Source organism: Hakea prostrata, chromosome 7 (assembly GCF_041222555.1).
Source record: "Hakea prostrata isolate BN-2017 chromosome 7, UWA_Hpros_2, whole genome shotgun sequence".
Classification (NCBI taxonomy): Eukaryota; Viridiplantae; Streptophyta; class Magnoliopsida; order Proteales; family Proteaceae; genus Hakea; species Hakea prostrata.
The window spans coordinates 1,227,113-1,254,496 of NC_142606.1; the positions used below are offsets into that span (position 1 = coordinate 1,227,113).

At 39.3% G+C, this 27,384-nt stretch overlaps 1 protein-coding gene across 1 annotated transcript in view; it reads left to right on the top strand.

Moving 5' to 3' along the window:
• The window catches only part of LOC149008823 (phosphatidylserine decarboxylase proenzyme 3-like), a 63,295-nt gene extending 37,423 nt beyond the window's left edge, over nt 1-25,872 (top strand). The window contains exons 13-21 of the mRNA XM_089160661.1: nt 4,940-5,040; nt 14,626-14,673; nt 14,826-14,972; nt 18,366-18,461; nt 18,577-18,651; nt 18,750-18,842; nt 24,256-24,342; nt 24,427-24,477; nt 25,456-25,872. Of these exons, the coding sequence (XP_089016787.1) occupies nt 4,940-5,040; nt 14,626-14,673; nt 14,826-14,972; nt 18,366-18,461; nt 18,577-18,651; nt 18,750-18,842; nt 24,256-24,342; nt 24,427-24,477; nt 25,456-25,611 (854 nt within the window). The 3' untranslated portion in view covers nt 25,612-25,872. The remainder of the gene's footprint in view (nt 1-4,939; nt 5,041-14,625; nt 14,674-14,825; nt 14,973-18,365; nt 18,462-18,576; nt 18,652-18,749; nt 18,843-24,255; nt 24,343-24,426; nt 24,478-25,455) is intronic.
• Nucleotides 25,873-27,384: the final 1,512 nt, after the last annotated feature.

Here is a 27,384-nt window from a genome sequence, read left to right on the forward strand (position 1 = left end):
CCATTCCACAGATGAAAAAAAAGCATCAAGCATTATATTCCAAATGGCCCCAAAAAGAAACAAAAGAACCGATGGTGGTTATACCTGGCAGATCATAAGAAAAGGAGTTGTATTCAGATGGTTCTTAGCTGGAGGTATTACAGGCCATATTAACAACCACAAAACTGAATAAAAGACTAACAGTAGCTTAAGACCCGAGGCAGCAACTCTTAGAGGCATGAACTGATGCCATGAGGAGTTACAACTTCCAACCACAGCCTAAGGCAATCAAAAATAGCCTCACTCCAGCTCCAATAACAACCAGATGAAGAAGAGGAAGAAAAGAAACCTGAAGCTGGCAGTAACTTGCTGCCTAGCTAGGTTGGTTTGACTTTAAGCTCCAAACGGTACATCTTTACTGAAAATCTTCTTTTGGGTTCTCCATGGTCTGCATTTTACATAATAGTCACTTCCTTCGGAGTTCGGACCCCTTTGGAACCCTCATTGTAACCTAGGTCAAAGAAGGGAAAGAAAATGAAGAAAAGTGGGATTCCACTCTCAAACCAACAAAGAGACCACTAATACCAGTTGGAATTTAAAGAGTACGAATAAAAGGAACCAAGGGAAAAGATGAAAATAGGAAGATGGAGAAGAAGAGTGAATGGTGCAATGTTGTGTGCAGTATCTTCATTGCAGTATCATATGTCGCTCACTTAACAAGAAAATGAAATTAATACTTGCTCCAATGCTCATATAAGATAGCTAAGAGAAGTAATATGTAAAAAACTAAAATAACAATTTACATCAAGTTACAATACAATGGTGATGTGCCTAAAATACCCTTACAAAATGTAACAAAAGTCCTCAGCAGTCAGCACGTGCTGAATTTAAGGATTCATATAGTTTCTATTAGATAATGGACAAAGACTAAGTTAGTGGGCAATCATAGCCATTGAAGAAGAATTTGGGTTACAAAGATTGTATTTACATTCCATCAGGTTTCAATTGGTACAGCTGGTTTTGGATGATTTCAAGACTGCTTTTGCCATATTTCAATAATTTTGCAAGTTCCTACTTGAATACCTATATGAATTCACTTGGCCAATTAAAACTTGAGGAAACCTGGCTACAAACTAGGACAAACACTGATTTATGCTAAATATCATTTTATTTATGGTAAATATCACTTACCTCCCCTCTTAGCTGAACAAATAGCACTTACACCCCCTCTTAGTTGGATAATATCACTTACCTCCCCTCTTACCTAGCAAATATATCAAATACCTCCCCTCTGTTAACTTTCTCGGTTAAATTTAACTTTTGCCGTTAAATATTTTTCTAAAACCCCAAACTACCCTTGGTTAAAAATATTTTTTATTTTAAACCTTAATTACTGTAATCACCCTAATAGTTAAAATACTAAATTATCCTCAATTAAAATAATTATTATAAACCAAAACACCATAGTTAAAAACCAAATTATCTTTAATTATTAAAAGCCCAACATACCCTCTTTTTTTTTATTTTTTTTATTTGATGAAACAATTAAAAAAAAACGTACTACTATCAAGTAAAATTAAAAATTTAATTAAAAAAAAAAAGGTATGTTGATAAAATTAAACATGTACTACTATTTAGGGTTTTTTTTTAATTGTTTGATAAATTTAAAAAAAAAAAAAAGGGTATGTTGGGCTTTTAATAATTAAAGATAATTTGGGTTTTAATTATGCTGTTTTGGTTTTTTAACAATTATTTTAATTGAGGGTAATTTAGTATTTTAGTTGTTAGGGTGATTTCGATAATTTAAGGTTTAAAATTAAAAATTATTTTTAACAAAGGGTAGTTTGGGGTTTTAGAAAAATATTTAACGGTAAAAGTTAAATTTAACCAAGAAAGTTAACAAAGGGGAGGTGTTTGATATATTTGCTAGGTAAGAGGGGAGGTAAGTGATATTATCCAACTAAGAGGGGGTGTAAGTGCTATTTGTCCAGCTAAGAGGGGAGGTAAGTGATATTTACCCTTTTATTTAAGATATTATTATTAATGCAGTCCCCTATTTGAATCTGATAAAATAAATAAATATATTCTAAATTCTAAAAGAATAAAAAGTCAATCCCGCAGTTCAAGAACAAAAACTGGATAATTGGATTTTTTTCAACTATATAAATTCCATAAACCTTAGTATTATGAAACATTGGTAAAACCAAAAGACTGGTAAAATATTCGTTTGTTTTTATGTTAAACCTCTATTTTAATTTAGAGTGATTTTTAATAGCATCAGTGTACACTAAATTGAGTTTGACTTTGACCAGGACAACTTCTTCAGTATAAATTAGATTTAAGCAATCATAAACCTTGTCTAAGAACATATACACTATCAAACACAAGGATTTTTTTGTAATGTACTGTACATGAGACTAATGCATGGATTGGATTAAGTCAAGGTTTTGAATTAGCTTGGAGAAAGTACCACAGTTTTGATGAGAAATGGTCAAAACTTGGGAAATCTCGCTTTTTGGCTCATTGAAACCAATGATGGCACCAAGTACTTGAACCTTGGTTATGGCCCAAAACAATATCCCACATGTGCATGGTATGCCTGCTCTTGAGGTGTTCTCCTGATGGTGCAACACCACCACCCATCAACCCCCCTTCTACCTCCCTCTAGTTTGCACACCTTGGAGCTCTTTTTCCTGCATTTACCTTTCCCCCTAGAATAGTGGTATCCCCCTTCATTTTGTTCCCCCTACCCCTGATGATGACTCTAAAATGGCTTTCTGCCCCTCTTTGACCTAGAGTAACTCCTTAGCCGGTCAGTTCATTGGGGACAGACCCCCATCACTTGTCATCAAAATCTCTCTCACTTTGTAACGGAAGCCACAAGGGACTTTGGATACGTACCTGCTAGCTAACGACTTCATCATTAAAATTTTCTCTAAAGGGGATAAGTTCTGTGCACTTAAAGGAACTTGGCATGTTGGCGGTATTCGGTAATAATCCTTTTACTTCAATAGCAGCCTCTTATAGTCTTATGTTGAGGTAGTAAGACCAAGGAGGTCTCAAATTCAAGCCTCTGTCCCTCCACACCTTCCCCCACCCCCCATCCCATCCCTTGGGCTTATGACTGGGTTGATGATGACCAAAAAAAGAAGGGATCATCAACTACAGCTCCAGCTCATCAATCTTTGATGTATCCTTGTTTGGGTCTCCTTGCCTTGTCTTTCCCCTTCATTATGGTGCAAAGATGGCATAAGTCAGTTGGCTTTATTACTGGCAAGGCTCGATACTTTGATGCATGCTCCTAAAGGTTGGACCGACTTGCTTATGCTGGATTGCTGGGTTCTATTTCGAGATCAATGCCTGTAAAGCTCCTCCGCTCTCGATCAAGGTTTTTGATGGCAAAGGCTTCTCCTCCACTCACTCAGTCTCCTACAAATGGTGTTACCTACAAAGTTTTTAGCCATGACTCCAATATTTGCAAACTTCCCCCTTCCAATCCTCAATCTCCAACACCTTTTTGTCCTCATCATCAGATTACCCCTTAGTCTTCTCTGGCCCCCTCAGCCAACACAACCACCCTAATGCTCACTCTCTATATCCTTCCCCGTCTCTCCCCATCCCTTTAGTTGCTTGGTCATCCTCTCCAATCGTCCTTCTAGTTGTGGTTGCCCTAGAAACCACCAGCATTGCCATGCACTCTCCAAGAAAAACCTATTTTCGGCTCATTGACAAGCCACAAGCCAAGTGTTGGAGACCCTAGGATCATTGGTCCTTACCCTGCCACCCTAATCCTTCTACTAGGGAAGGACCTAGCTACGCCGCCTCCTGCTTGCCTTTTTGAATCCTATTGTGTAGTCTCTTATACTCCTTCCTACTACTTCTCCTGCCGTAAACCCTAATTGTGTTTTGCTGTCTTAATCATCCCTCATAGCCCCCCATCCTGCAATTGCTATCTTTGCCAACTCCCCTCAATCAGTGTTCCCCTTCCCTCCTACATCCGCGTCTTGATCCCCTCTTTGATGACAAGCTCCTATGCGGCTTCCCTCCTCCTCTCCTTCCCCTCCCTATTCCCCTTCCATGATGGGCCCCCAATTCACTCCCAATCTATCCATCTGCCTTCCGTGGTGGGCCCCCTTCCGACCGATTAGACCCCTCATCCTTGGCCGACCCCCTTTCAGCCTTCTACCTTTGTCGTCCCTCGTAGGTTTGCCTTTCCTAGCTTATCTTCTCCCCCCCCTCCCCCTAGCTCTTCTATTCCCCCCCCCCCATTATTGACGTCCAGCCCGGTGCCCTCCCCTCACCTCCTTGTACTCGTCCTATTTGCGTCTACTATAAACATGACCATAGCTTCCCCCCCCCCTTCCCCAAAAAGTGGTCCTATTTTGCCGGTAGCTAGCAGGTATGTATCCAAATTAAAATTCTATGGAGAAGATAGCTACTTAGGATTCTCTAGAATTAAAATCCATCGCTGTCATTTTTATAACCCGAATATTATTTGGGACCCATGGCAACCCCTGAGGTATTATTAGAAAAAATCAATGGAAGGAAAACAGTCGGGAAGGGGACATAACCCGCCTTACCAAACCTAAGCAGTCCAGCACAAAGACTGATAATTCACCCAAAAAGCACAAAGAGTTCCCTTACCACACACTCATCCCTACACTAAATAACAGATACATCCAAAAAGCTGGGAGACCAACTTTGTCTTCACAAATAATATGAAGAATATCCCTTGGAAAAGAAACATCACAGATCTATCAATGGCAATTAATTACCTGCAGACTGAACCTAATCAAAATTCAGAACCTTGTATTCTTAAACAATGTAATGGTCTTAAACTACTTTCTTTTTCCTTTTCTTTTTTGTTTGTGTGTGTGTGTGGAGGGTGAGCAAGGGGGTTGGAATTGAAAAAGTTGTTTGTGCTCTTGTTTTTCTAAGATGCATTCTCACTTGTCTGCAGGTGCAAAAGAACTCTTGCAGAGCATCTCCGAGAAACAAGGCCGACGGATGAACTCGGCTGAGTCTGCTGAAGAGATTCCCAAGTTTGTTGAATTTTTCAAGGTATGAGTAATATTCCTTGCAAAATAAGTGACACTGAGATACCTTTTTTCCCTTATATTTTTAAAATAATTTTTGTTGGCATATTTTGATGCCTTCTATTTTCTGTTCTGACTCAGTAAAACACTTTATGAAATATGCCCCACAATAAAAACTTGGAGACCGAGTCTCAAGTTCATCTCACTTGAAACTGTGAACTTCCTGTGAGGGGAATTGAGATTTCCAAATATTTAGTTTACAAGAATCCGTACCACCTAGTTGGTGTTAGGTATTTTAAGAAGATTCTGGATGAATTATCAGCCTTGATGAGCTAAATGTCTTTCTTTTCAAAACCTTCCATAGATCCAATATAGAGATTAGGTTATCCTAAGAAATTGTACAGTTCTTAAGCTGTCCTCAAGACAGTTGAATTTTGGATCAAACAATGCTTAAATTTGGGGGAGTTGATGGCATGTTGCACACATACTGATATTTCTGGTAGAAAGAAAATTTATTGCTGAAGAGCTGCTACAGCCAACAAGCAGTAACATCTGTCTTACGGATAGACAGAAGTAACTGGTTGTTATATGACCATACTTCCGGGAGCTCAACCTAAAGGGCCAACCTGGCCAAGGAATCCACCACAAAGTTGGAGGATCTTGAATCAAAGAGAAACTACAAATCTCAAAAAGGTTTTCTGGAGCTGAAAAATGTCCTGACAAATGGATAAAATCTCCAAATCCATCTCTTTTTTGAAGCTGGGTTGTTGAATTAAGCATTGACAGTCAGACTCATTTACTAACTTCTGGAGACCAATTCGTGCTGCTTGAAGTAACCTAAATCTGATGGCATAAGCTTCCCCAGGTAACGCTGGTTCACAACTGATTCCACTGGAGAAAGCAGAAATAGACTCTCCTTGAAAGTCTTTGAAGATCCCCCATCCCTCCCTTTTTGGTATCCTGATTCCAAGCTGTATCTGCATCCATCTTATAAACCCAGGAGGAGGAATGCACCTGATGGTATGGTCTCAAAGGGATCTGTAAACATATCAGAGGAATATCCAAGCATCAAAATGGCCGAGGAGATCTCATGGAAAGCTTTGTTAGCTGGAATGCACCTTTTCTTTCTGAATTCCAATCATTTCTGGCATGCCAGCTTTACCAAATAATGAAAGAAGCTTTAGAGAAGAAAAACTGGCAAGCTTCTTGTTTGATATAATCAGGGGATCCCAACCTTTAATCCCCTGCATGAAAGACAAAAAGTTGATTTGAGGAGACTGCATTGCAACTTCCAAGAGAGTAGCCTGATCAAATTGCCCTCGAATAGGGACATTGAAGAAAAATATGATCTATGGATTCCATATGACAACTACAGATTTGACAAGGTGGATTTAAAGGAATTTGCCTTTCTCTGCACCAGATTTTCTCCTGCTGCTATACCTTTTTGCATCGATCTTCCAAATAAAGAGCTTGATCTTCAGCAAGGATTTTGCATTCCGTATATGCTTCCAATGTAAAGACTCCATTTGATGAGGGGAACTACCAGAAGTAGGAGAGTTAGTTGTTGCCAAATCCCTATAACTGTTATGCATATGGTATGCAGAACACACAGAGGAGACTCCTGTTCTTGAGCAGCCCCAGACCACCTTACCCTGCTGTGGTAAAAGACTAAGATTAATATTGTAAAATATCTTCTTTAATCTCCTGGAAGAAAAATAAGGTTAATAATTCTCTCTTCCAACAATTTGTCCTTTGATAATTAAGTCTGAGACATAAGATAGAGAGTGATTGAGAGGTTTGGCAGTAGGGATTTAAAGAAAGGGGCTTCAGGAAGCCAATTGTCATTCCAAATGGAGATGTTTCTCCCATTCCCAACGACCCAAATAAGCCTGTCTCAAGATGTCTCTCCGCAACATTAAGCTTCGCCATCCCCATGAAGGAGAAGAACCAACTTTGGCCTGCAAAAAACTGTTATTAGGAAAATAAATTTTTTTCCCCCGTCACTTTGACCCATAGAGAGTCTGGGTTGTTCAATATTCTTCAAGCTTTTTTTGCTAGTAAAGCATGTTTCTGCAAATGTGGATCTCAAAGACTTAGACCTACATGTTCCTTGGATTTATACAGTCTTTTCCATGTATCCAATGCAGCTAGCAATTTTCAGATGCAGTGTCCTAGAAGAAATTTGAAGAAAGTCTTCTAACATCATCAAGAATTGAATTAGGGATTCTGAAATGGAAGTAACAAATTGATGATTGGAGAGCAGAGGATACGAGGAGGATTTCTTTCCCTGCTTGAGAAAGGAGGGATTTTTTCCAGCCCTGTATCCAAGCAGAGGTTCTTTCCTTCAAGTTCTGAAAGAGCATTAGATCCACCAACTTGTGTAGGAAGCTCTAAATATTTGGATGACCCTTCTTCAAGAGGAATTTTAAGAATCTGAGAGAATCTTTTCTTATTAGGACTGCTGGAATTTGGACTAAATGTAATGCTAGATCTTTTCAAATTTATATCTTGACCTCTGTAAAGATTAAGATACGATAGCCGACATATGACTTTTTCTATACTAGCTTTCCTGAAAATCAAGCAATTATCTACAATAAGCAGATGTGACGAGTCTACATGATTTTTAATCTTAGTCCCTTAAATTTCTCTTCTGGAAACTGCAGCATTTATAATAGTAGGTATAGCTTGAGCACATAATATAAAGATGGCTAGGTTAAGTGGATCCCCTTGTATTAAACCCTTGTAAGGATTAAAACTGCCAGATTTGGATCCATTGCTGAGCTGACTATAAGTAACAGATTTAATGCATGCCATAACCAGCCGAATCCAGTGAACAGAAAAGTTCAAGTTTTCAACATTTTTTAATAAATAACCTATTGACTGGTCATAGGCCTTCCTTGTATCAAGTTTTATAGCCATGAACTGGTTTTGCTTTTTCTCTTACCTCTTCTTTGGATAATGAAATAATTCATGAGCATAAGGATGTTATCTGAAGTATACCTACTAGCAATAAAGACTGATTGGGAGGCATCCATGATTGAGTCTATCTTCTTCTTTAATCGGTTGGAGATAATTTTGTAAATGGTAACTACCTTAACCAACACTTGACATTAACTGATTTGGCAATATCTGCAGAATTTTCCTCTTTACTTTTAGGGATGAAACAAATAAGGGTTTGGTTGAGCTGCTATGGAATTTTCCTTTCCTTGAAGAAGTTCACCACAAAATTGTGCATATCATTCTTGACAAATCCCATTATGCCTGAAAATATATAGGGGGAAATTCATCATTCCCGAGAGATTCAAGGGGTGCAGAAAAAATAACACCACTTTTATTTCATCCATCGCGAAAATTTTGCACAGATTAAAATCCTCCTCTTCTAGTTATACTCAGCTAGTCCAATGGAAGAACCTCTCCCAGCACATCCACATCAATTGGATCCTCCTTAAAGATATCCTTAAAATGCTTGCAAAGAAGATCATTAGTTTCTTGATCAGACTGAGTCCAATTACCTTGGCAGTCTTTTATCCTCAAAATATTGTTATGTTGCCTTTTCCTTGAGGTAACATGGAAAATTTTCAAATTTCTATCTCCTTTGTCTAACCATTCCAACCTGAATTTTTGTTTCCAAAATAACTCTTTAAATAATTCAACTTCTAACTTTTTCAATAATTTTTCCTCTCTTATAAGAGGTTGTCTCCAGTTTGGGATTGAAGATACTTAAAAGGGATAATTACTGTTGCCCCCCTTCCTTATAACGGTGTTGAGTAGCCGTTAAGTTTAAATATGTAATCTCTAATTTGCCCTTCATTAAAATTAAGAAATCAAAAGACGATGCTACCCCATTTATAAAAACCAGATTAAATGTCAATTTTACCCTAAACTTCATTTATTTTGAATTAATGAAATGGGCAAAATCCAAATCCGATTTGGTTTCCCACCTTCACTAAACTTCATCTATTTTGAATTCATTCATTTTGAATTAAAGAAATGGGCAAAATCCAAATCCGATTTGGTTTTCCGCCTTCACTAAGCTTCATGTATTTTGAATTCATTTATTTTGAATTAAAGAAATGAGCAAAATCCAAATCCAATTTGGTTTCCCACCTTCACTAAACTTCATTTATTTTGAAAATATTTTAGGTGATATTCAATTTTCAATTTGAGTTGAATTCGATTTTCCTTCCTCTTCGGTTTCTATTTGAGTTTTATTCAATCATTCTTTCTTTATTTGGTGATATTTTTTTAGAATAAAACGGATTATAGTTACTTTTTTCTCCACATTTAATTAAGGGTACTATTGTAACTTGACAAAAGGGTAAATAAGTAAAGAGATAAGTATAAGGGTATTTTGGGGTTTTTGAGAAAATATAAAGATGCCACATCATCAGTAAACTAACGGAACTTGATGGTAGGGGGCAATAGTAATTGTAGACAAAGTTAAAGGTTGGATTAGTAATTTTGAAAAGTACAGGGGATACAATAGTAATAAAATCAAAGTACAGGGGGCAATAGTAATTATCCCTACATAAAATCATTCTTAGTTTCTCAACTTTGAAATGGATATCACCAAGCTTTTATTTACTTAAAACAAGAAAGGATAAAGTAAGGAATGATCATATCAAAGCTAGACTAGGAGTAGCTCCGATAAATGATAACCTACGGGATGGCCATGTTCAACATAGGCCTTTAAATGCCCTTTTGCACAGAAGTGATTTAGTTCAAATCAAAGGAATTAGAAGAGTTGGGGGTAGACCTAACATAACCTTAGAGGAAGTGGTGAGAAAGGATATGCATGACTTAGGCATTGTATCTAGTATAGCCTTAAATAGAGCCGATTAGAAGGCAAGGATCCATGTAGCCGGCCCCTTTTAGTTGGGAATTGGGATAAGGCTTCTTTTTGTTGTTATTTGAGTTGGATAGCATGGTCAGAGATCTTGCTGAGATCTCACTTTTTTGGTCTAGCGAGACAAGATGTACGTTGATACCAAAAAATCCTCTAACTCAACCGAGATCTCGATGGAGTCAAGATCTTGGTGCAACCCAAGCCTTTCCTTTACCAAACTCGATCAAGCCGAAGTGAGATCCAATCTCATCTCAACTCTCTCTCACTCCTTTCACCTCCTATATAGATAACAAGCTCCAAAGGCTGACTTTGGCCAGATTTTTCACCTAATCGTTGCCGGATCTTCACTTGTAACACTCCTAACCAAGGTTTACCACATCTACATCAACAAAACTAGAACAATCAAGGGCATTTGAGATTGTTCTTCAAGCAAGGTGAAATTTTCTCTGGGTGTAGCATCTCGGATAATATCCTCCTCTGTGCAGAAAGTGTGCGCGGATTTGACTGTGCTAACCATTCCTTGGCTGCTCTTCTTAAGGTTGACCTCCATAAAGCCTTCGATTCCATTCATTGGGACTTCATTAGTGAAGTTCCCTCTATTATGGGCTATCCTCCTCCCTTTGTCCACTGGATTGAGATTTGCATCTCCTCCCCCCACTTCTCTATCCTTAACAACGGCTCCTCGGCTGGGTATTTTCCTTCCCATGTGGGCATTAACCAAGGCTGCCCCCTTTCCCCTTATCTTTTCTCATTGGCTCTTAAGGTCCTCTCTCGCCTTCTCCAATCCAAAACCGATTAGCTCCTAATCTTCCCCATCCCTAAATGCAAATCCCTAAACCTCACTCATCTCGCTTTCGCTGATGACCTCATGATCTTTACCAAAGCTAACCACCTTTCCATGTCCTCCATCTTGGATGCCCTATCCTCCTTTGAGGCCCTCTCGGGTCTTTAGGTCAATTTGGACAAGTCTACCCTGTTTCTTTCTGGTGTCTCTGACTCTGTCAGATCCTCCCTATTCCTCCTCATGGGTTTCAGGCCAGGTTCCTTCCCTGTCACCTACCTTGGTCTCCCCCTTATCCCAGGTCGTCTCACCCGTCATCATTGCTTTCCCATGCTCGACCATATCAGGAAAAAGGTACAACTCTGGAAAGGCAAGCTTCTCTCCTTTGTTGGTCGAATGACTCTTATTCGCTTTGTTCTTCAATCTTCTTACCTCTCTATGGTGCGGAATATTTTCCATCCCTAAAGCCACAATCCGAACCATAGAGGCTCTCTGTTGCGCCTTCCTTTGGAAAGGCCAGGAATCCTCCAGATTCCTCCATTCCATTGGTTGGATTTCTGTTTGTCATCCCAAATCCGGAGGAGGTGGGTATTCGGCGTATCTCCAAAATTAACCTTGCCTGCCACCTTAAACTCATCTGGAAAATTGCGTCCAAGCATAACTCCATTTGGGTTTCTTGGGTGTACTCTCATTTGCTAAAATCCGACTCCTTCTGGACTACTCCCATCCCTTCCAACCCTTCTCGAGTCTGAAGAAAACTCCTCCTTCTCCGCCCCCTAGCCCTTCCTGCCACCTCCACCCGAATCTCCACCGGATCTTCCACCTCCTTTTGGCTTGGCCCTTGGCACCTGTCATGCATTCTCTATACCCTCCTTGGCCCCCACATTGTCTATGACACCCGCATCCCCAAGCTTACCCCTCTCTCTACCTTCATTTCCATTGCCTCTTGGTCCCCCTCCCCCCCCCCCCTCATAGCTGACACCCACCATGACTCCACTATTTGGCTCCCTACCTCCTCCAATCTCTTTACCACTTCCTCTACTTGGAACCTTGTTAGACCTTCCTTTACCCCGGCTCCATGGGCCCCACTTGTTTGGTTTAAAGGTCACATACCCCATCATTCTCTTACCCTTTGGAGAGCCCTTAACCTAGCACTGCCTACCCAATCCTTCCTCATAAGCCGCCACAGCCCTACTAACCCTAACTGCATCCTTTGTTGGAATTGCCCCGAAGACCTTCATCGCCTCTTCTTTTTATGCCCCTTCTCCTGATCTCTTTGGGAGAAAGCCCTTGCCTCCATTTGGCCTAGGTCGAGACGCTCTTACGGCTTTGCCCGAGATTGGGCTTGGTGCTTACGAGCCTTCCCTGGGTCCTCTCCTTGCGATCGAGTTGACAAGCTAGTGTTTCGTGCGGTTGTCCACCACTTATGGTGGGAGCGAAATCTTAGGCGTTGGTCTTCCAAGTCCCTTTCCCTTGATATGATTTGGAAGAACATTTGTTTTGAGGTCTCTTCTAGACTCCTCTCTTTTCCCCACCCCACGGTGATCGATTCTCCCAGGAATAGGCTAATTGTTAGTTCCTGGAATCTCACCTCTCCTTTTAGGCCTCCCACTTGAGTTGCTTGTTTCCCCTTTCCCCCTTTCTCCTCTTGTATTCTTGTTGTGTTGTTTTTAATATGTGTCTTTATTCATCCAAAAAAAAAAGGTGAAATTTTTCCCCAGTTTGATTTTTTCCAACTACTATGTTCTAGAGTAAGTCTTTGTGTGTGGATTAAACGTATGTTTAATATCTTGCTTTGATCTACATTTTCATTAAAAAAAACTAATTTTTTGTTATTAATTTATTTTTTGAATTGTTGAATTTAAAAGAAATACATTTTCTAAGGTTACAAAAAGTATTTTAATTTATGAAAAAATATTTGTTGAACTTATCAATGGTTGTACTACTGTATTCTCTAGATTCGAGAATGATGACGTTGTGTTGTACTCATAGGGATGGAATTTTGAACAATTTAAGTTATTTGATGTATCTTTTCACTTGCTTTTCATTTATATGTCCTAATAGTTCTATATTTCCTTTTTTATAACCTTGCCTGTTTATTCCTACAACATTTGGTTTTGTACTTAGGGTTGAATTAGAACTCATACATAGGGTTGTTTTCTCACAAATCTAAGGCCACCAGTTTGTTTAGTTTGTTTAGAAGGCCTAAAATAGGCTAAATACCAACTTTGAGCCCAAACCTAACCCTTAAACCCCCAGAGATGGACCTTCGAGTTCACTTGAGTTGGGCCCTCAAGATTACCATATCTCACCCGAGATCTCATGATCTTACCAACTCAAGCAAGATCTCGGTTTTTCTCAAGGGCAAGATTGCCCTCGAGAACAAGATCTTGAACCTTGGGTTAGCTTTGTTGGGTTGTAGGTACCCACTAGTAGAGGAAAATGGACTTTTCCACTTGCTAGGTCTTCCTTGAAGGCCGGGAGTTCTCATCTTGTGCTATTCATGAAAATATTTGAAGATGAATCCGTCGTCCATCATGTAAACCATCATTCCTTATGTTCTCCATTGTTTGGTAACGAAGAGTTATCAGCATTGAGGAGATGGATCTATTGCTAAGTGAATGGCTCATAAGACAATTTTTTCAATTAGAAGCTTCAGAGTTAAGATCTTCGGACTGAAATAAGGCAATCCTAGCAGATCCCACATAGATGGGGAGACATGCTTTGACAGACAAAGGGCCTTCACTGAAGAGCTCTAGAACTGGGTGCGTGGAAGGAGGGAGATGGGGGCTGAGGGCGAAGGAATGACTGAGGAAATGATCATGGGACAATTTTTCCATTAGAAAATTTGGAGTTGAGATTTCCAAACTGAAATAAGGCAATCTTCGTTAATGCCAAAAAGGAGGGGGAGACCCTCTTTGGCAGACAAAAGAACTTGGCTGAATAAAGAGCTCTAGTACTGGGTGTTGGGCACGAGGGAGATGGAGAATGAAGGAGAAGGAATGGCATAGCCACTCAGGGTGGCCAGCCATGACAGAGAACCAAGGGGATGAGGGTGTGTGTTACCTACAATATGTTTATCTAATTTACTAATTATTTATAACTACTTAATATTCAGTATGTATCATGTTGTAGTGTGCTTGAGTTGGCTATATTAACCATTGGTGTTTATGGGTTAGTTACTTAAAATGTGGAAACATTCATGAGTGGTTAGTTATCTAACGGCTATACAGCCCTATTTATTTGTAACTGCAAACTACAAATAGAAGTGTTAAAATCCTAATTTATTTCTCTAGGCAACTTGAAAAGAGGTCAACTACCTCCAAATTGGCCAAGATGCCAGCACTTCATCCATAATGCAAAGTACTGTATTCTCTTCTACCTCCCCTTTATTTTACTCCTCTCCTACGTCTTTTTCCTGTTTTCTCTGTTCTTGATTTCTCTTTAGATTATTTGTGCACCAACAGTCTGCTGGCTTAGGCAGAGTCAGGAAAGTGGTAAAGGGCAGGGAAATGTGGATTTCTTTCTGTCTTTAACTTTGTTTGGCTAGTTTTTTATACTGCATTGTCCTTCTTTTTGGTGCCAATTTACATATTCGATGCTTCTCGATGCTAAAATTGTAGAAATTGGATCCCCAAATCCTGACCGTTGTATAGCTAATTCACAATCATTCTGGATAAAGATACAAGAAAGAAATAGATTAGCTGTTAAAGATATACCAGAAGATAAAACCTTCATAGAGGGCAACTGGAGTCATGTAACTAACCCCACAGAGTGGTTGGATTATATCGTTGCATAATGTTCATATGACTACACTTGTAAGAAACTCTAGAATTCAATTGTCGAACTGAATCTTAGGTTATATATATTATGTACTCAGCCTAATATATTAACCGTACATGGATATTATATTTGTACATATGACATGCATCTCTAGTCTCTTTATTATTCTTATCTCACTTTTTCGAATTGAGCTGTCACAGGATCAACTTAATATGGCTGATGTGAAGTACCCTATAGAGCAGTTTAAGGTAATCTCTAGTAGGTTTCTCATGGTTCTTCTTTCTTTTTTTGTGTTGCTTCCCCTATTTGGGTCTGTTGGTTGATAAGTGATCTGAATCCAACATATGCCTATCAGTATTCTCTTTTTTATCACAAAAAATATTCAACTTTTATTATGCAGACATTTAATGAATTTTTCGTGAGAGAGTTGAAGCATAATGCAAGACCCATTGCCCACAAGGAACATGATGACGTTGCTGTTTGTGCTGCTGATAGCCGTCTGATGGCATTTAAATCAATTGAAGATAGTCTAAGATTTTGGATTAAGGTCAGTTTGCCCTTTTCTGATCTTGCCCCCCTTTTTGGGAGAATAAATACTCCAAAGTAATTTCCCTTTATGTTCTCTGTTTATTTTGATATACTAACCTACTGCTGTTATCCTTCAAAAATTGCTTCTTGTTTAATCTCATATCTGCCTTCTCTTGTTTCCTTAACTGTTACATGTCTGAATCCTGAATCTGTAGTTGAGAATCAGAGTTAGGAAATTACTCTACTTGTGAATAACTTCAGAAGTCCACTTTATTTATAATGAGATTACAACTTTTTTTTTGGATGAATAATTAATTTAATAAACTGAAAGCAAAACAAGAGCACATACAAAATGGGAGAGAAGGGGGGGGGGGAGAAGACCAGTCAAGGAAGGGACTTGATAGGAGAAGTGAGACTCCAATAACTAACAATCAGCCTATTTCTTAGAGAGTCAATAATAGGGGGATGGGGGAGAGAGAGAAGTCTCGAAGAAACATCAAAATAAATGGCAGTCCAAATCATATCTCGAGATCGGGATTTGGAAGTCCATCTTCTCATGTTACGCTCCCACCAAAGATAATGGATAGTGGCGGCAAAGACAAACTTACCCACTTGTCACAGATAGTGACGCCAGCATAACTTCTCAAGATCCAGTTCCAATCATGGGCAAAGCCAAAGGAACATCGCAATTGGGGCCAAATGGAAGCTAGGGCTAGGGTCCAAACAGAGCAGGAGAGCGGGCAATAGAAAAATAAATGGTCAAGGTACTCTGAAGTCTGAACTATTCCAACAAAGGGTACAGTTGGGGTTGGCAGGGATGTGGCGGCTGATGAGGAATGCTTGGGTTGGGAGAGCGAGGTTACTCCTAAGGGTAAGGAAGTGGCAGGGGATATTGCCTTTGAACCAAACAAGGGGAGTCCAGGGGACAGGGGGAGGGGGTTCTGAGGAGGTTCCAAGCCGAGGCAGTAGTAAAGGATGAGGTAAGGGGGTGAAGCCAAGTAATGCAATCAGCGGCATGGATGAAAGAGGGCGGAGGGAGTTCCAAACCTGTGTGAGACAAGGTTGTGGGAGGGGGACCAAGAGCCATTAGAGATAAAGGAGGAGAGGGGGATGGATTTTGGGATACAGGAGTCATAGATAGTTCTAGGGCCCAGGAGAGTGAACAAGATACCCATTGGATGCCAAGGGTCAATCCAAAAGGAAGTGGAGGTACCAAATTGGGAATGTAAGTCTACCCTGCCCCTTAAGTTCATGCAAAGATATCATACAAGTCAACTTGGAGGATGAAACACGTTAAAATTAATCCCTTTGTAAACTCATCAACTATTTCATTTTCAACTATGACAAGGAAAATGCCAACTAATTATTGCTCAAACTTCTCCTTGATGAAGTGCTTGTCAATGTCACCATGCTTCATTTTGTCGTGCTGAACCAGGCTACGAGCAACAATAATAGGAGCCTTATTATCACAGTGAACACATAGGGTCTTTAAAGGTTACAAAGAAAAAAGACCCTTAAGGCACATTAACACAAATTCTAATTCGTTGCATGATACGTGGCTTCCACTGTAGAGCGGGACACAACCAACTGGATCTTGCTTTGGCATGTAGCAATGTTAACCGTGTCCAAAGTGAATCTTCTATCATCAGTTAAGTCAGCCCAGTCAGCATTATCGAGGCCTCTAACTTCAAATGTCCATTATTAGAAAAGAGATTACCTTTCCCAAGAGTACACAAGACTCAAGATATGATGTCCAAGGATCATGGAGGAAGTGGCAAACAATACCTTTGGCATAGGCAATGTGGGACAAATGGGCCAACATGCCAACTTGTCTTTCGCTCTTGGGTAGCATTCCTTGTCTAATACTAGCCATCAGCATTGCTTAGTCAATAATTAGCCTATATGGGACAGTGCGCAGGCATCTACCAAACATAGCAGTCTCAATGAGAAGGTATGGGACATACTTGCATTGGGAAATGAGGATACATTTACTGGATCTGGCAACATAATTCAGCAGAAGCCCCACAGAGGCCACAAATAGTCAATCTCAAATTCCTTCACCAATGGTGACTTTAAGTTGGAGATTTTACCTTCATCATTACCAGTAATCACTATTGTTAACATAGAGAATGAAGATGGTGACTATTCTTGCATTTCGGATAACCAGGGGGGCCATAACACCCACAGGTGATGGAAGGGAACCTTATTGGTGGTGCAAAAGAGAAGAAAATGTGTGCTTAGGTTTTTGGGCTCTGATACCAAGTTGAGAATCATAAAACTAAGGAATGCTTCTACTTTGTATAATGACACAGTCCACTTATTTATAATGAGATTACAACTTAACAACTAGGAAAGTATGGTGTCTATAACTCAGTATCTATTTATAACAACTAGCATATTATCTTAATGTCTGTTGTTCTATTTTCTGCCACTGCGTTAATCCCTGCGCACGTCCAGGATCCTTCATTTGATCTGCATTACTGGATGCGTCAGATATTTGCCGTATGGCAGCTTCATGGTTCTCAAATATTGTTGCCCATCACCCTGTTTTGTTCATGCCACTGACTCTGATTCTGGTCAGTTCCAACCGAATGCAATCTTCCACATGGAGATAAAACCCTGGTTTGTCTACAAAGATGGAACCCAGAAAATGGTGGGGGACACACTGACAGGATCAGACCCAAAACTTGAAACTGGTGGCTAATCATAGGATGCTATCTCCTATCTAGTAAGCATTTCAACCAGAGGAACAACCCTCAACATGGCTTAAAAAGAGGCAGGCCATCATCTCTACAAGGCCATGAAATGGCTTTCCCATAAAATAATGCCCTTTCACAGGATTTGCTGCCTTAAAGTGTTCTCATGAATTGTTATTGAGCTTGAACTTCCTTTAAGCTCCTGGGGTTACACTGCTTTTTTTTTTTTTTTTTTTTTTTTTTTTTTTTTTTTTGGGGGGGGGGTGAATTACAAAAGAATTGTCACACCCAAGATTGAAGAATTGAGGTAATCTATGACTCTGATAAACGGAACTAATTGACCCAGTACTTAGACTGGGTGTCAACTTACAGTTTTGTGTCGTAGAATTTAGACCATGGTTATCGTGAACTCATCAATGGGCATTGGGGAATATTGAAATTATGGCATTACTAGATCCCAAAGTTGTAGAATCACAGCTGGTCTTTCTGAGATTGTCTATTGAAAACTTCATCCGAAGAACTGATGGAGTTATACAGTTCTCTGGGATTTTGTGTAGCTGTTTTGAGATTAATTTCAATATCACATGATGGCACTTGAAGAAGGTCCTAATCCGCATAGAGGAAATTCCCTAATTAAAACTCCTAGAGCTTTTTTATTTAAATTCGAAAAATTAGATAGTTCCTAATCTCTCAGCAGCTTCATATGTTGTTTTCAGGGCCGCAAATTTTCAATTCAAGGTCTTCTAGGGAAGGACATATGCTCCACTGCTTTCATCAATGGCACGTTGGTGATATTTCGATTGGCACCACAGGTATATGTTAGGTTCCGTCTCTAATTTTTAAGGTTTGTTTTGGCAGTCAAGGGTTGGCTGCCATGGTACTTTTATCTTCTAGTAACTAGTAATATGATTTTACTTACTTTTGCAGGACTATCATCGGTTCCATTTCCCTGTCTCAGGAACCATTGAACAATTTGTTGAAATTCCAGGGTGCTTGTATACGGTCTGTGGAACTGGATGCAAGCTAAAATACACTCATTAGTCATAGAGTTCTATTTGTCCATTTGAAAGTAATATGACTTCTTTCATTCCTTATTTTAGGTGAATCCAATTGCTGTGAATAGTAAATATTGCAACGTCTTCACGGAGAATAAACGAGTGGTATCTATTATTTCAACTGAAGACTTTGGAAAGGTTTGCAGGTTCTCATTGCTGTAATTTTGTTTTCAGCTTTTCCCACATGCATAGGATTTAGGTCAATTTTACTGACATTCCCAGCAATAAGGGCTGTCATTGGATTTGAATCGATCCAATTCCAATCCAAATCAACTAGAGGATTACAAAAAGGTCCTAATTTGATCTGAACAAGTTTGATCCAATTAGTAATTGAATCAAGTCAGGTAATGTATGGGACATTGGTCCAATCCTTTTTTCTGACTGTATCCAATTAGAATAACGTCTACATGTATAATGTATGCATTAACCATAAGGAAAAGGTTCTTTGTACAGCCCATATAAGAAGGCCTTATGTGGTTCTGTTTAATTGTGTGATCTGAAAGGAATTTGTCAAAGTTGAGAGCCAAATTAGATCTTCATATATTTTGGGACTTTACCTGTCCATAAAAATGGGGGCCCAGCAGACTGTATCAGTGTCATACAGGAATGGTTTCCTAAGTTGGATGTCTAGCAAACTGTCACACCCAAAATAATGAACAGAATTACTAGTAAACTGTCACAATGAAAAATACAAACGTGCGATTTAATTCATAGACTTTGTTTCTCTTTAAACTAGGCTAAAAGCAAATCTTGATGTATGCAATATATATCAATATATGTAATATAACTAGACTGACAGGATCAGATTTCAAAACAAATATCTGAATAAGTTCAAAGTCCAATGGTTTGTCCAATTTATTTCAGATTACTAGATCCAATAAAACCTCTTCATCAGATTCTCAAGTCCGACATGTAGACAGCTCTGCCAGCTTTCAGAGATTATTTAAAATTCTGTTGCCCTAGTGATGCAGCATCTGGGCTCTCCAAGTCCAAGAACAAGTTCAAGGCCAAGTGGAGGGCCAAGAGAACCACCTAGGTTGCTGCCCAATTGTTGTATTTTCAGTTTGAATTGCTTCATTTCAATTTCAACTGCTTTCTTTGAGTATACTCACTAGGTCAGGGGCAGAATTGTAAATTTTGGTATGTAATTTTCTTTTATTAGAAGCTTGTGGTTAATTAGGAGTTCTAAGTAAGTCTTTGTGCGGGGCAGACTATAAGACCAAGTAATTCTTGAACGCTAGTAAGATTGGACTGGGAATACAAGTCCAAGTAGGAAACCCAGCCCCTGGCATGTATAAATAAACCTCTCCACTCGTTGGGGAGAGGCACTTCTGATTATGAGTAATAAAGCTTCCCATTCGAGCACTGTGTTTCAGTATTTAATGAGCCAGTTAGTTTGAGGATTTGAGTAGTAGAAGGTCTGGTTCTGTCAATTTGTTTGAAGATCAAAAGCCTAGGAAGGTTATTGGTGAAGTCAAGCCTAGACACCTGAGACTGGTTGAAGGTTAGAATTCAACCTTCATTCTCCATCTAAGTGTTCAGCCTACACTTCATTTGCCCTTCTCATATTCACCCTTTTCTCTATTTTTCATGAATTTTTTGAATTATCAGAGTTTTCAAGAGACCCAAAGTTCAAGGTCAGATCTATACCACTAACCATTAGATCTGTCCTACACTTTAGGCACATCATCCCCCCAACCCTAGTGACCTTACGTTCCAGATTGACCCCTGACCAAGCAATTTCAAGCTGTAAATATTTTCTTGAATTCTCATACTCCCTAAACCACCTACACAAGAACCTTCAAATCTTCTAATTTAACCATCTAAACCCACTTAAATTTTGGGGATCATATTCCTATATTATTACCTTTGTTCCTTTTTCAACCTGGTCTGACATCTATAGACTCCAGTTTCCCATCAAGGAATTTGTCACCTCCCAAGGATGGGCTAAATATCCTTGATACCCTAAATATAGTTTAAGAACCTAATAATCTTTAGCCACAAAAAACCCAACTTAACCTTTTTCTTTGAAAAGAAAAATCATCCCATCACAGCCCATCTCATAAATAAACTCTCATATCCCATAATCAAGAATTCAAGAAACCCTTTCTTGGTCCCATATGAGTTAGTTCTCTTAAAAGATCTTGGAAGAAGTGGTCCTTATTAAATTGAGCCACATCACCTAGAGTTCCATCTGTTTGATGGGAAGTATGTTTGACACCATCTCTATTTCTAGCATTATAGCATTGACAATCTTATTCATGTCTGAGTTTCAGATTGCCAATCGAGGTTGTTCTAACATGAGTTTATCATAGTATTGGTTTGGACAACCTTATCTCAGGATGCATAATATGTGCTCATGATTTTTTAAGCATGTAGTTACTTCTTGCTAAACACTATTCTAGGGCATTCCTCCAACAAAAGAAGTGATGCAATACTGATGTGAAGTGCCAGGACCACCCCAAGGAAGGCTGAAAGAGACCTAGAGCTGGTGCCTTACTTCCTGCGGCCCTATGGGAAGGCTGAACCATATCGGGGCAGTTTTTTGTTTTGGCCAACTCTATTCAAGTCCTATTGGTTCCCCATTAGATGCAGGATAGTATCAGTGCTCCAGTCCTACTCTTATTTTTGTTTTTGCTTCAGTCTATGATTAGCTATATAGCAGTCCTAGTCTAAGTAGGAGTTCTACTTAAAAAGGAATTCCTTTTAGTTGCAACTTTATTTAAAATAGAACTCTTTGTTTTGTTGAGCCCTAGTAGGAATACTTCAGTTCAGGCTATAAATATAACGCCTAGGCTTTTAGTCAAATCAGCCTATTGATAAATAAATAAAATTTGCAAAAGAGTCCACAGCAAAGGAGGGTGCGATTGTAGTTGCTTTGGGTTTCCAGATTGGCAGCTTTGTGGTGTTTCCTCTTCAAGAGCTTTCAATCCCCAACAGTAAACAATATGTGAGTAATCACCGCTCCCCATTCCCCATCTCCTACCTCATCTCAAACCACTCTAAACCCCTCTCTTGTGGCACCTAGTATCCTTTCCCCCAAACCCTAATAACCCCTACAACCCCCAACGCTCTTCCCAAACCCCATCCCCTTTGAGAATCAACATCATTCCACCCCCATTAGGACTCGACCTAAGCTTCAACCACCCCTCCCCAAAGACCCTACTTTTTTCCCAAAATCCTAACTCTGGAATTGAATCTGAAACTGAAAATATACCAAGTTCAAATTTAATTTTCAGTCAACCACCACCATGAAAGCTTCTGGACAAACCTGGACAACACTCCCTTCAACCCTAAAATTTCCAAAATCCCCTAAAAACTCTACCCTGGTTTAAGAGCTAGATAACCGTACCCATAGATTCTAAAAACCCTAATTAAGTCTACTATTCATCAAGGAGCTTTGTACTTTGGCCCTCTTCCTATAGAGGCTACATCAGCTACACTATGGCATAGGTTTAGTGATGATTGGGCAAGGGTTTGCTGGGGGAGGTCCCCATAAGCAACACAACTTGTCAGCGCCAGGATGTGGTGATAAGTAGGCAAGGGTTTTGGCATCGTGGACGAGTGCGGGTAAAGAAGCTAGTCCAAAAATATATGATTAGATTGGCATCTTGGAACATAAAATCTTTAACAGCTCAGAGTTTAGAATTGATAGATGCTATGAGGAAAAGAAGGATTAATATTGCTTGCATTCAAAAGATTAGATGGAAGAGTAAAAAAGCTAAAGAGTTGATGACTTTAAACTTTGGTATGTTGGGGATAAAAGTAAAAAAGTGGAGTAGGTATAATAGTGGATACAGAAAGAGCGACGTGGTGGATGTTAAATAATAAGGTGATAGGATTATTGCTATCAATCTTGTAATGGAGAAAGAGATCGTAAATATAATTAGTGCATATGCACGTCAAGTAGGAGTGTAGGACTAGATGAAACTCTTAAGTTACAATTTTGGGAAAATATAGATAGATTAGTAGTGGTAGTACAAGGAATTCGTCAAGGAGAAAAGATTATCATAGAGGTGATCTAAATGGACATATTGGGAAAGATCAAAGAGGCTATGAAAGTTTACATGGAGGATAAGGTTTTGGAGAGAAGAATAAAGAAGGGATCTCAATTTTAGATTTTGCTATTGTTTTTTATCTATTTATTATAATTACTTATTTCAAAAGGAGAGAGATGCATTTAATTACCTTAAAAAGTGGACACCATAGAAGCCAAATAGATTTTTTCCTAAATCCTAATTAGAAGGTCTGAAAGATTGTTATGCAAGGATAAACTAGTGGTCTTGGATGTGTGCCTAACTCCACAAGCTCATAAGATATGAGGTAAGCTATCCTAGGATAAGGTGGTGGAACTTAAAAGGAGATTGCTTGAAATCTTTCACTTATGAAATGGTCAAACAAAGAAAGTGGGAATTTGAGGGGGTCACTAGTAAAATGTGGAATGAGATGGCTTCGTGTATTAGGAAGGTGGCTAAAAATATCATAGGTGAATCAAAAAGAAAGCTCTATATAAGAGAAAACTCCATTCTTATATAGAAACTTGGTGATGGGATGGTAAAGTTCAAGCTGTCATTAAGAATAAGAAAACTAGTTTTAAGACATGGCAAAGGACTAAGGATGTAGAAAGGTATAAGTTGGCTTCAAATGAAGCTAAGAAAATTGTGGGAAAGCAAGGGAGGAGAAGTATGAAGATTTACATAATAAGCTAGCCAAAAACGAAGGGGAAAAAGCTATTTATAAGATAAGCTAAAATAAGGAACAAGATGAGTAAAGATCTAGACCATGTTAGATATATTAAAAGTGAAGATGGTAAATTACTAGTACGTGATGAAGACATACAGAAGAGATAGGAAATCTATTTCTCTAGTCTACTAAACGAACATACTTTAGGTATCTATGATTCATACGATTATGCCATTCGTCATGGCACCAATTTTCAAACATATAAAGTCTGTCAATTTTGGTAAAGGAAGAACAAAAAGCATCTTGGAGGCAATACTAATGGGGCTACAACTAGGAATGGACAAGGCAAAAGGGAATGGGTTACAAGTACAAGAAATCTGGACCAACAATGAACAAGTTGCGGCTCTATTACCATGACCAACAATGAACAAGTTTGCTCGGTAAAGCAAATATATCCTTTGGTCACTGAAACAGGAGTACCATCTGCTACGTCATAGTTCCACATTGTTACTGGAGGAATTTCGTTCTCTCCATGAAGAAAGGAGGAAATATCGACATTACTTTGCCTAGTCGTGCGTATTATTCATTGTTTTGCTAGCTGTTTTTTCAGAGAATATTCTTCTCTCATGAGAAAATATATCCTTTTCCATGTATAGCAGTTTAAAATTTTAGGCCATAATCATTTGGATGGTGTACCGTCAATCAGAAAATTTAGAATCAAATTTATATTATTTACTATTGCTGAAGACATTTACATGACAAACACAATGGTTACAGACTCAAAGAGCAGGCAGCATATGCCACAGCTCAAAAGAATATCTAATCAATTGTGTGGTGTTGTATCATGGAGAAATGCTTTTGCATGCAGGTGGCATTTGTTTCAATTGGAGCAACAATGGTGGGCAGCATCACATTCTTGAAGAAGGAAGGTGACTTTGTTCACAAGGGTGAAGAGGTATCTTGTCACAAACTTGTATTTCGGTGAAAGTTGTGGATCATTTGGGGTCTTGACTTTTTTTCCTTGAACTCGATTTGACAGTTTGGTTATTTCTCGTTTGGAGGAAGCACTGTGATTTGTGTGTTTGAAAAGGTCAGTTGCATTACTTACCCCACAAAAAAATAACAAAAAATAAAAACGATGTTCAGTATCCTTCGGTTCTGTCTGTTTTTTTGCCTAGTAAAAGAAAAGAAAAGGTGGGCGGATGGGGGAGCAGAGTGTTTTTGTGAAATGTTGGTGTTCTGCAGAAATTGAATTGCTTTACCTGTGTCTCAACTCTAGATAACTTGTTTTATTGGTATTCAGCATTCAGTTACTTTAAATTTTCTCATGAAATACTGTAGTATCAGACAGTAACTCGTAAGCTTTACTCTAGTCTTCATTATTTAACCGTAAGATTCCATGTTCTGTAGTTCCTGTAAGGATGATCCTTGGCACAATGGTTAAGATCGTCTGTATATTGCAACCATCAGGTTGAATGTTTGAAACATGAAACAGCCTTTCAGCAAAGAGGGGGCTGCGTGCATTTGCCCCTTCCCAAACCCTGTAGGACGTAGTAGTGGGAGCATCATGCATTGCATGATGTTTTTTTAGTTTTGTAATTTCTGTACATAAATGCTATGTTTTTTTAGATAAGGACATCTGAGATGTCCTTGACTAACACCACAGTTCTGCCGTGTGGAGGGCAGATGCCACCAATTTGACTATTGGGATGTAAGGGAGCTTTTAGTTGTCAAATATTGATGAAAATTCACCTGTCAAATATATAGCAATTTTTTGCTGAAACTGCCACATTGATTTGAAGCTCATTTGACTACTTCCACAAAACTTGGGCTCCACATGGCGATGTGGCAGATCACAGGGGTTGAGATGCCTCATAAATACCTTGCGGGCGAGGCGGAAAGTATAACCGTACATAAATATTCCTTGGGATCACATCTTTCAAATTATTTCAAGAAATATGATTTCAGTGTGGGACTTATCACAGTTGCATTACTTGGGAGCATGGAGGAACCAATTACGAGAACTAATTGATTAACTATATTTGCTTGTCTGTGGAACTTCTTGTAGGATACAATAGATATAGATGAGGACCTTCTTTCAAATAGCGCAAGATCACTGGAGACACTAGTTTCTGTGGGGATGCAATTGGGTCTCTCTAGAAAGAAGAAAGAGGAAGCAGTTGGCAGCTTGTCAAATCTGGAGAAGTGTGTATTAGATGCTTAAATGTTGGGCATCTCGGGTGCCTCTGGATGGTGTTCTGGTGCTGATGAGGCTACAGATCAAATCCATTCTCTCATACTATACCATACATGTAAATTTGCTACTATTGGAACCTTCAAAAAGGAAGTTGTTGCAGTTACCTACACATGTTCTCTTTTGGGTTCTCTCTTGTACATCACAAGGCATGTTGTGTGGAGACATGGGTAGTAAAATTATGCAATTGGGATTAACTTTAAACTGTCAGATTATTTCGTGGTTTTCAATTTGTTAGTTCTCTTCTCATATGTCGATCTCTCTACCCTTCAAAATGAGGATGCCCTTTCATTTGGGAGGGGGAGAGAGAGACATGGGAGCATGGGCACTGGTCACATTCATCTGCCTGTTTTCTTGGAGTGTGGTCTCTGTGCTCTTCCCTGTTTCCCGCACGTGCACAACCTCCACCTCAATCCCTCCTGATCATTCCCCATGACCTGCACTTTTTAACTACAAAATCAAGGAATTAATAAATAAATAAAAATTAAAAGAGGTGAGACCCACAATGTACCCTGTGGCCCTCCTGCCAAACTAGAAAAAATGAACAAGCTCTCACACACTTAGCACACACCCTTGACACTGTAACGTAACCCAGATACCCTATATCAGACACCCTAAGCATTCATAATCTAACCTTTTTTTTTTTTTTTTTGGGTAAACCCTTCATAATCTAACCTGTGCCATGGATGAAGCCTAAACCTTACACTACCCCAGTCTCTCTACGACCAAAATCTAAATCCTACCCTAAGCTCTCTATACGTCAGACGCTCAACTCTGTACCCTAGATCTCATTATCCTAAAACCTATGCCCTAATTCCAAACCTAAAAACTTAGACCTTACACCTTGAACCGTAATCCTTTAATGCTAAACCCAAGCTCCAGCAAAACCCTTACCATAAACGCCACGATTTTCTAAATCTTAGACTTTGTCACTGAATTCTTCACACTATTCTACCAGAAAGTATAGGACGAAGACTTGTCTCATGTAGCAACCCAGAAAATTAAAAATTTTTCTTTTTAGGGGGGACCAAACTCTTATTCATAAGATTTTGTGAAGTCTCCAACACCTGCTTAAAATATTTAAACGAAAAAAATTCTGAGTCGGCCACGACACCAGTCTCGGGGATGCCATGCAACAACTTTCTTGCCACCACCTCGGCCCCCAAAAAAAAAAAGAAAAAAATGCAACAAGGGTATCCATCGTTGCCAATGGTAATGTGGTATTTTCTTGCATATGTGTCAGTGACTCAGTGATAGCTACCCTGATAGATACATATATACATACATTCACATCTCCATTCTCTAGACAAAGCTTCGTTCCACTCTATTGATTGGTTCATGGACAGGAGAGGCTGTCTCTCTATTGCTTCTGGCCCATGACTTATCTACCATCCCAGCTCTCCCCAGCCCCACTGGAGAGAGAGAGTGAGAGAGATGGGCAAGGGCAAGGGCAAGGGCAAGGGCAAAGGCAAAAGCAAGCAATAAAGTAATAGTGGGTTTGGGTAGGTGATTGGTGCGATATCGAAGGGAAGGGAAGGACCTACAAACTACTACTACGGCATAAACATCCATTCATTACAAAGTGGGCCAAGTGGGCCACCACGCGGGCTCAACCTCAAAAGTCAGAAGAATCGAGAGCTGTTTGTCCTCTTTCTAAAAGCAATCTAAACTTGAGCGGTAGGTCGGTCTTTAGTGCTAGCTCTCCTGATGGACGTATATACTACTTACTAATCCTACCTACTT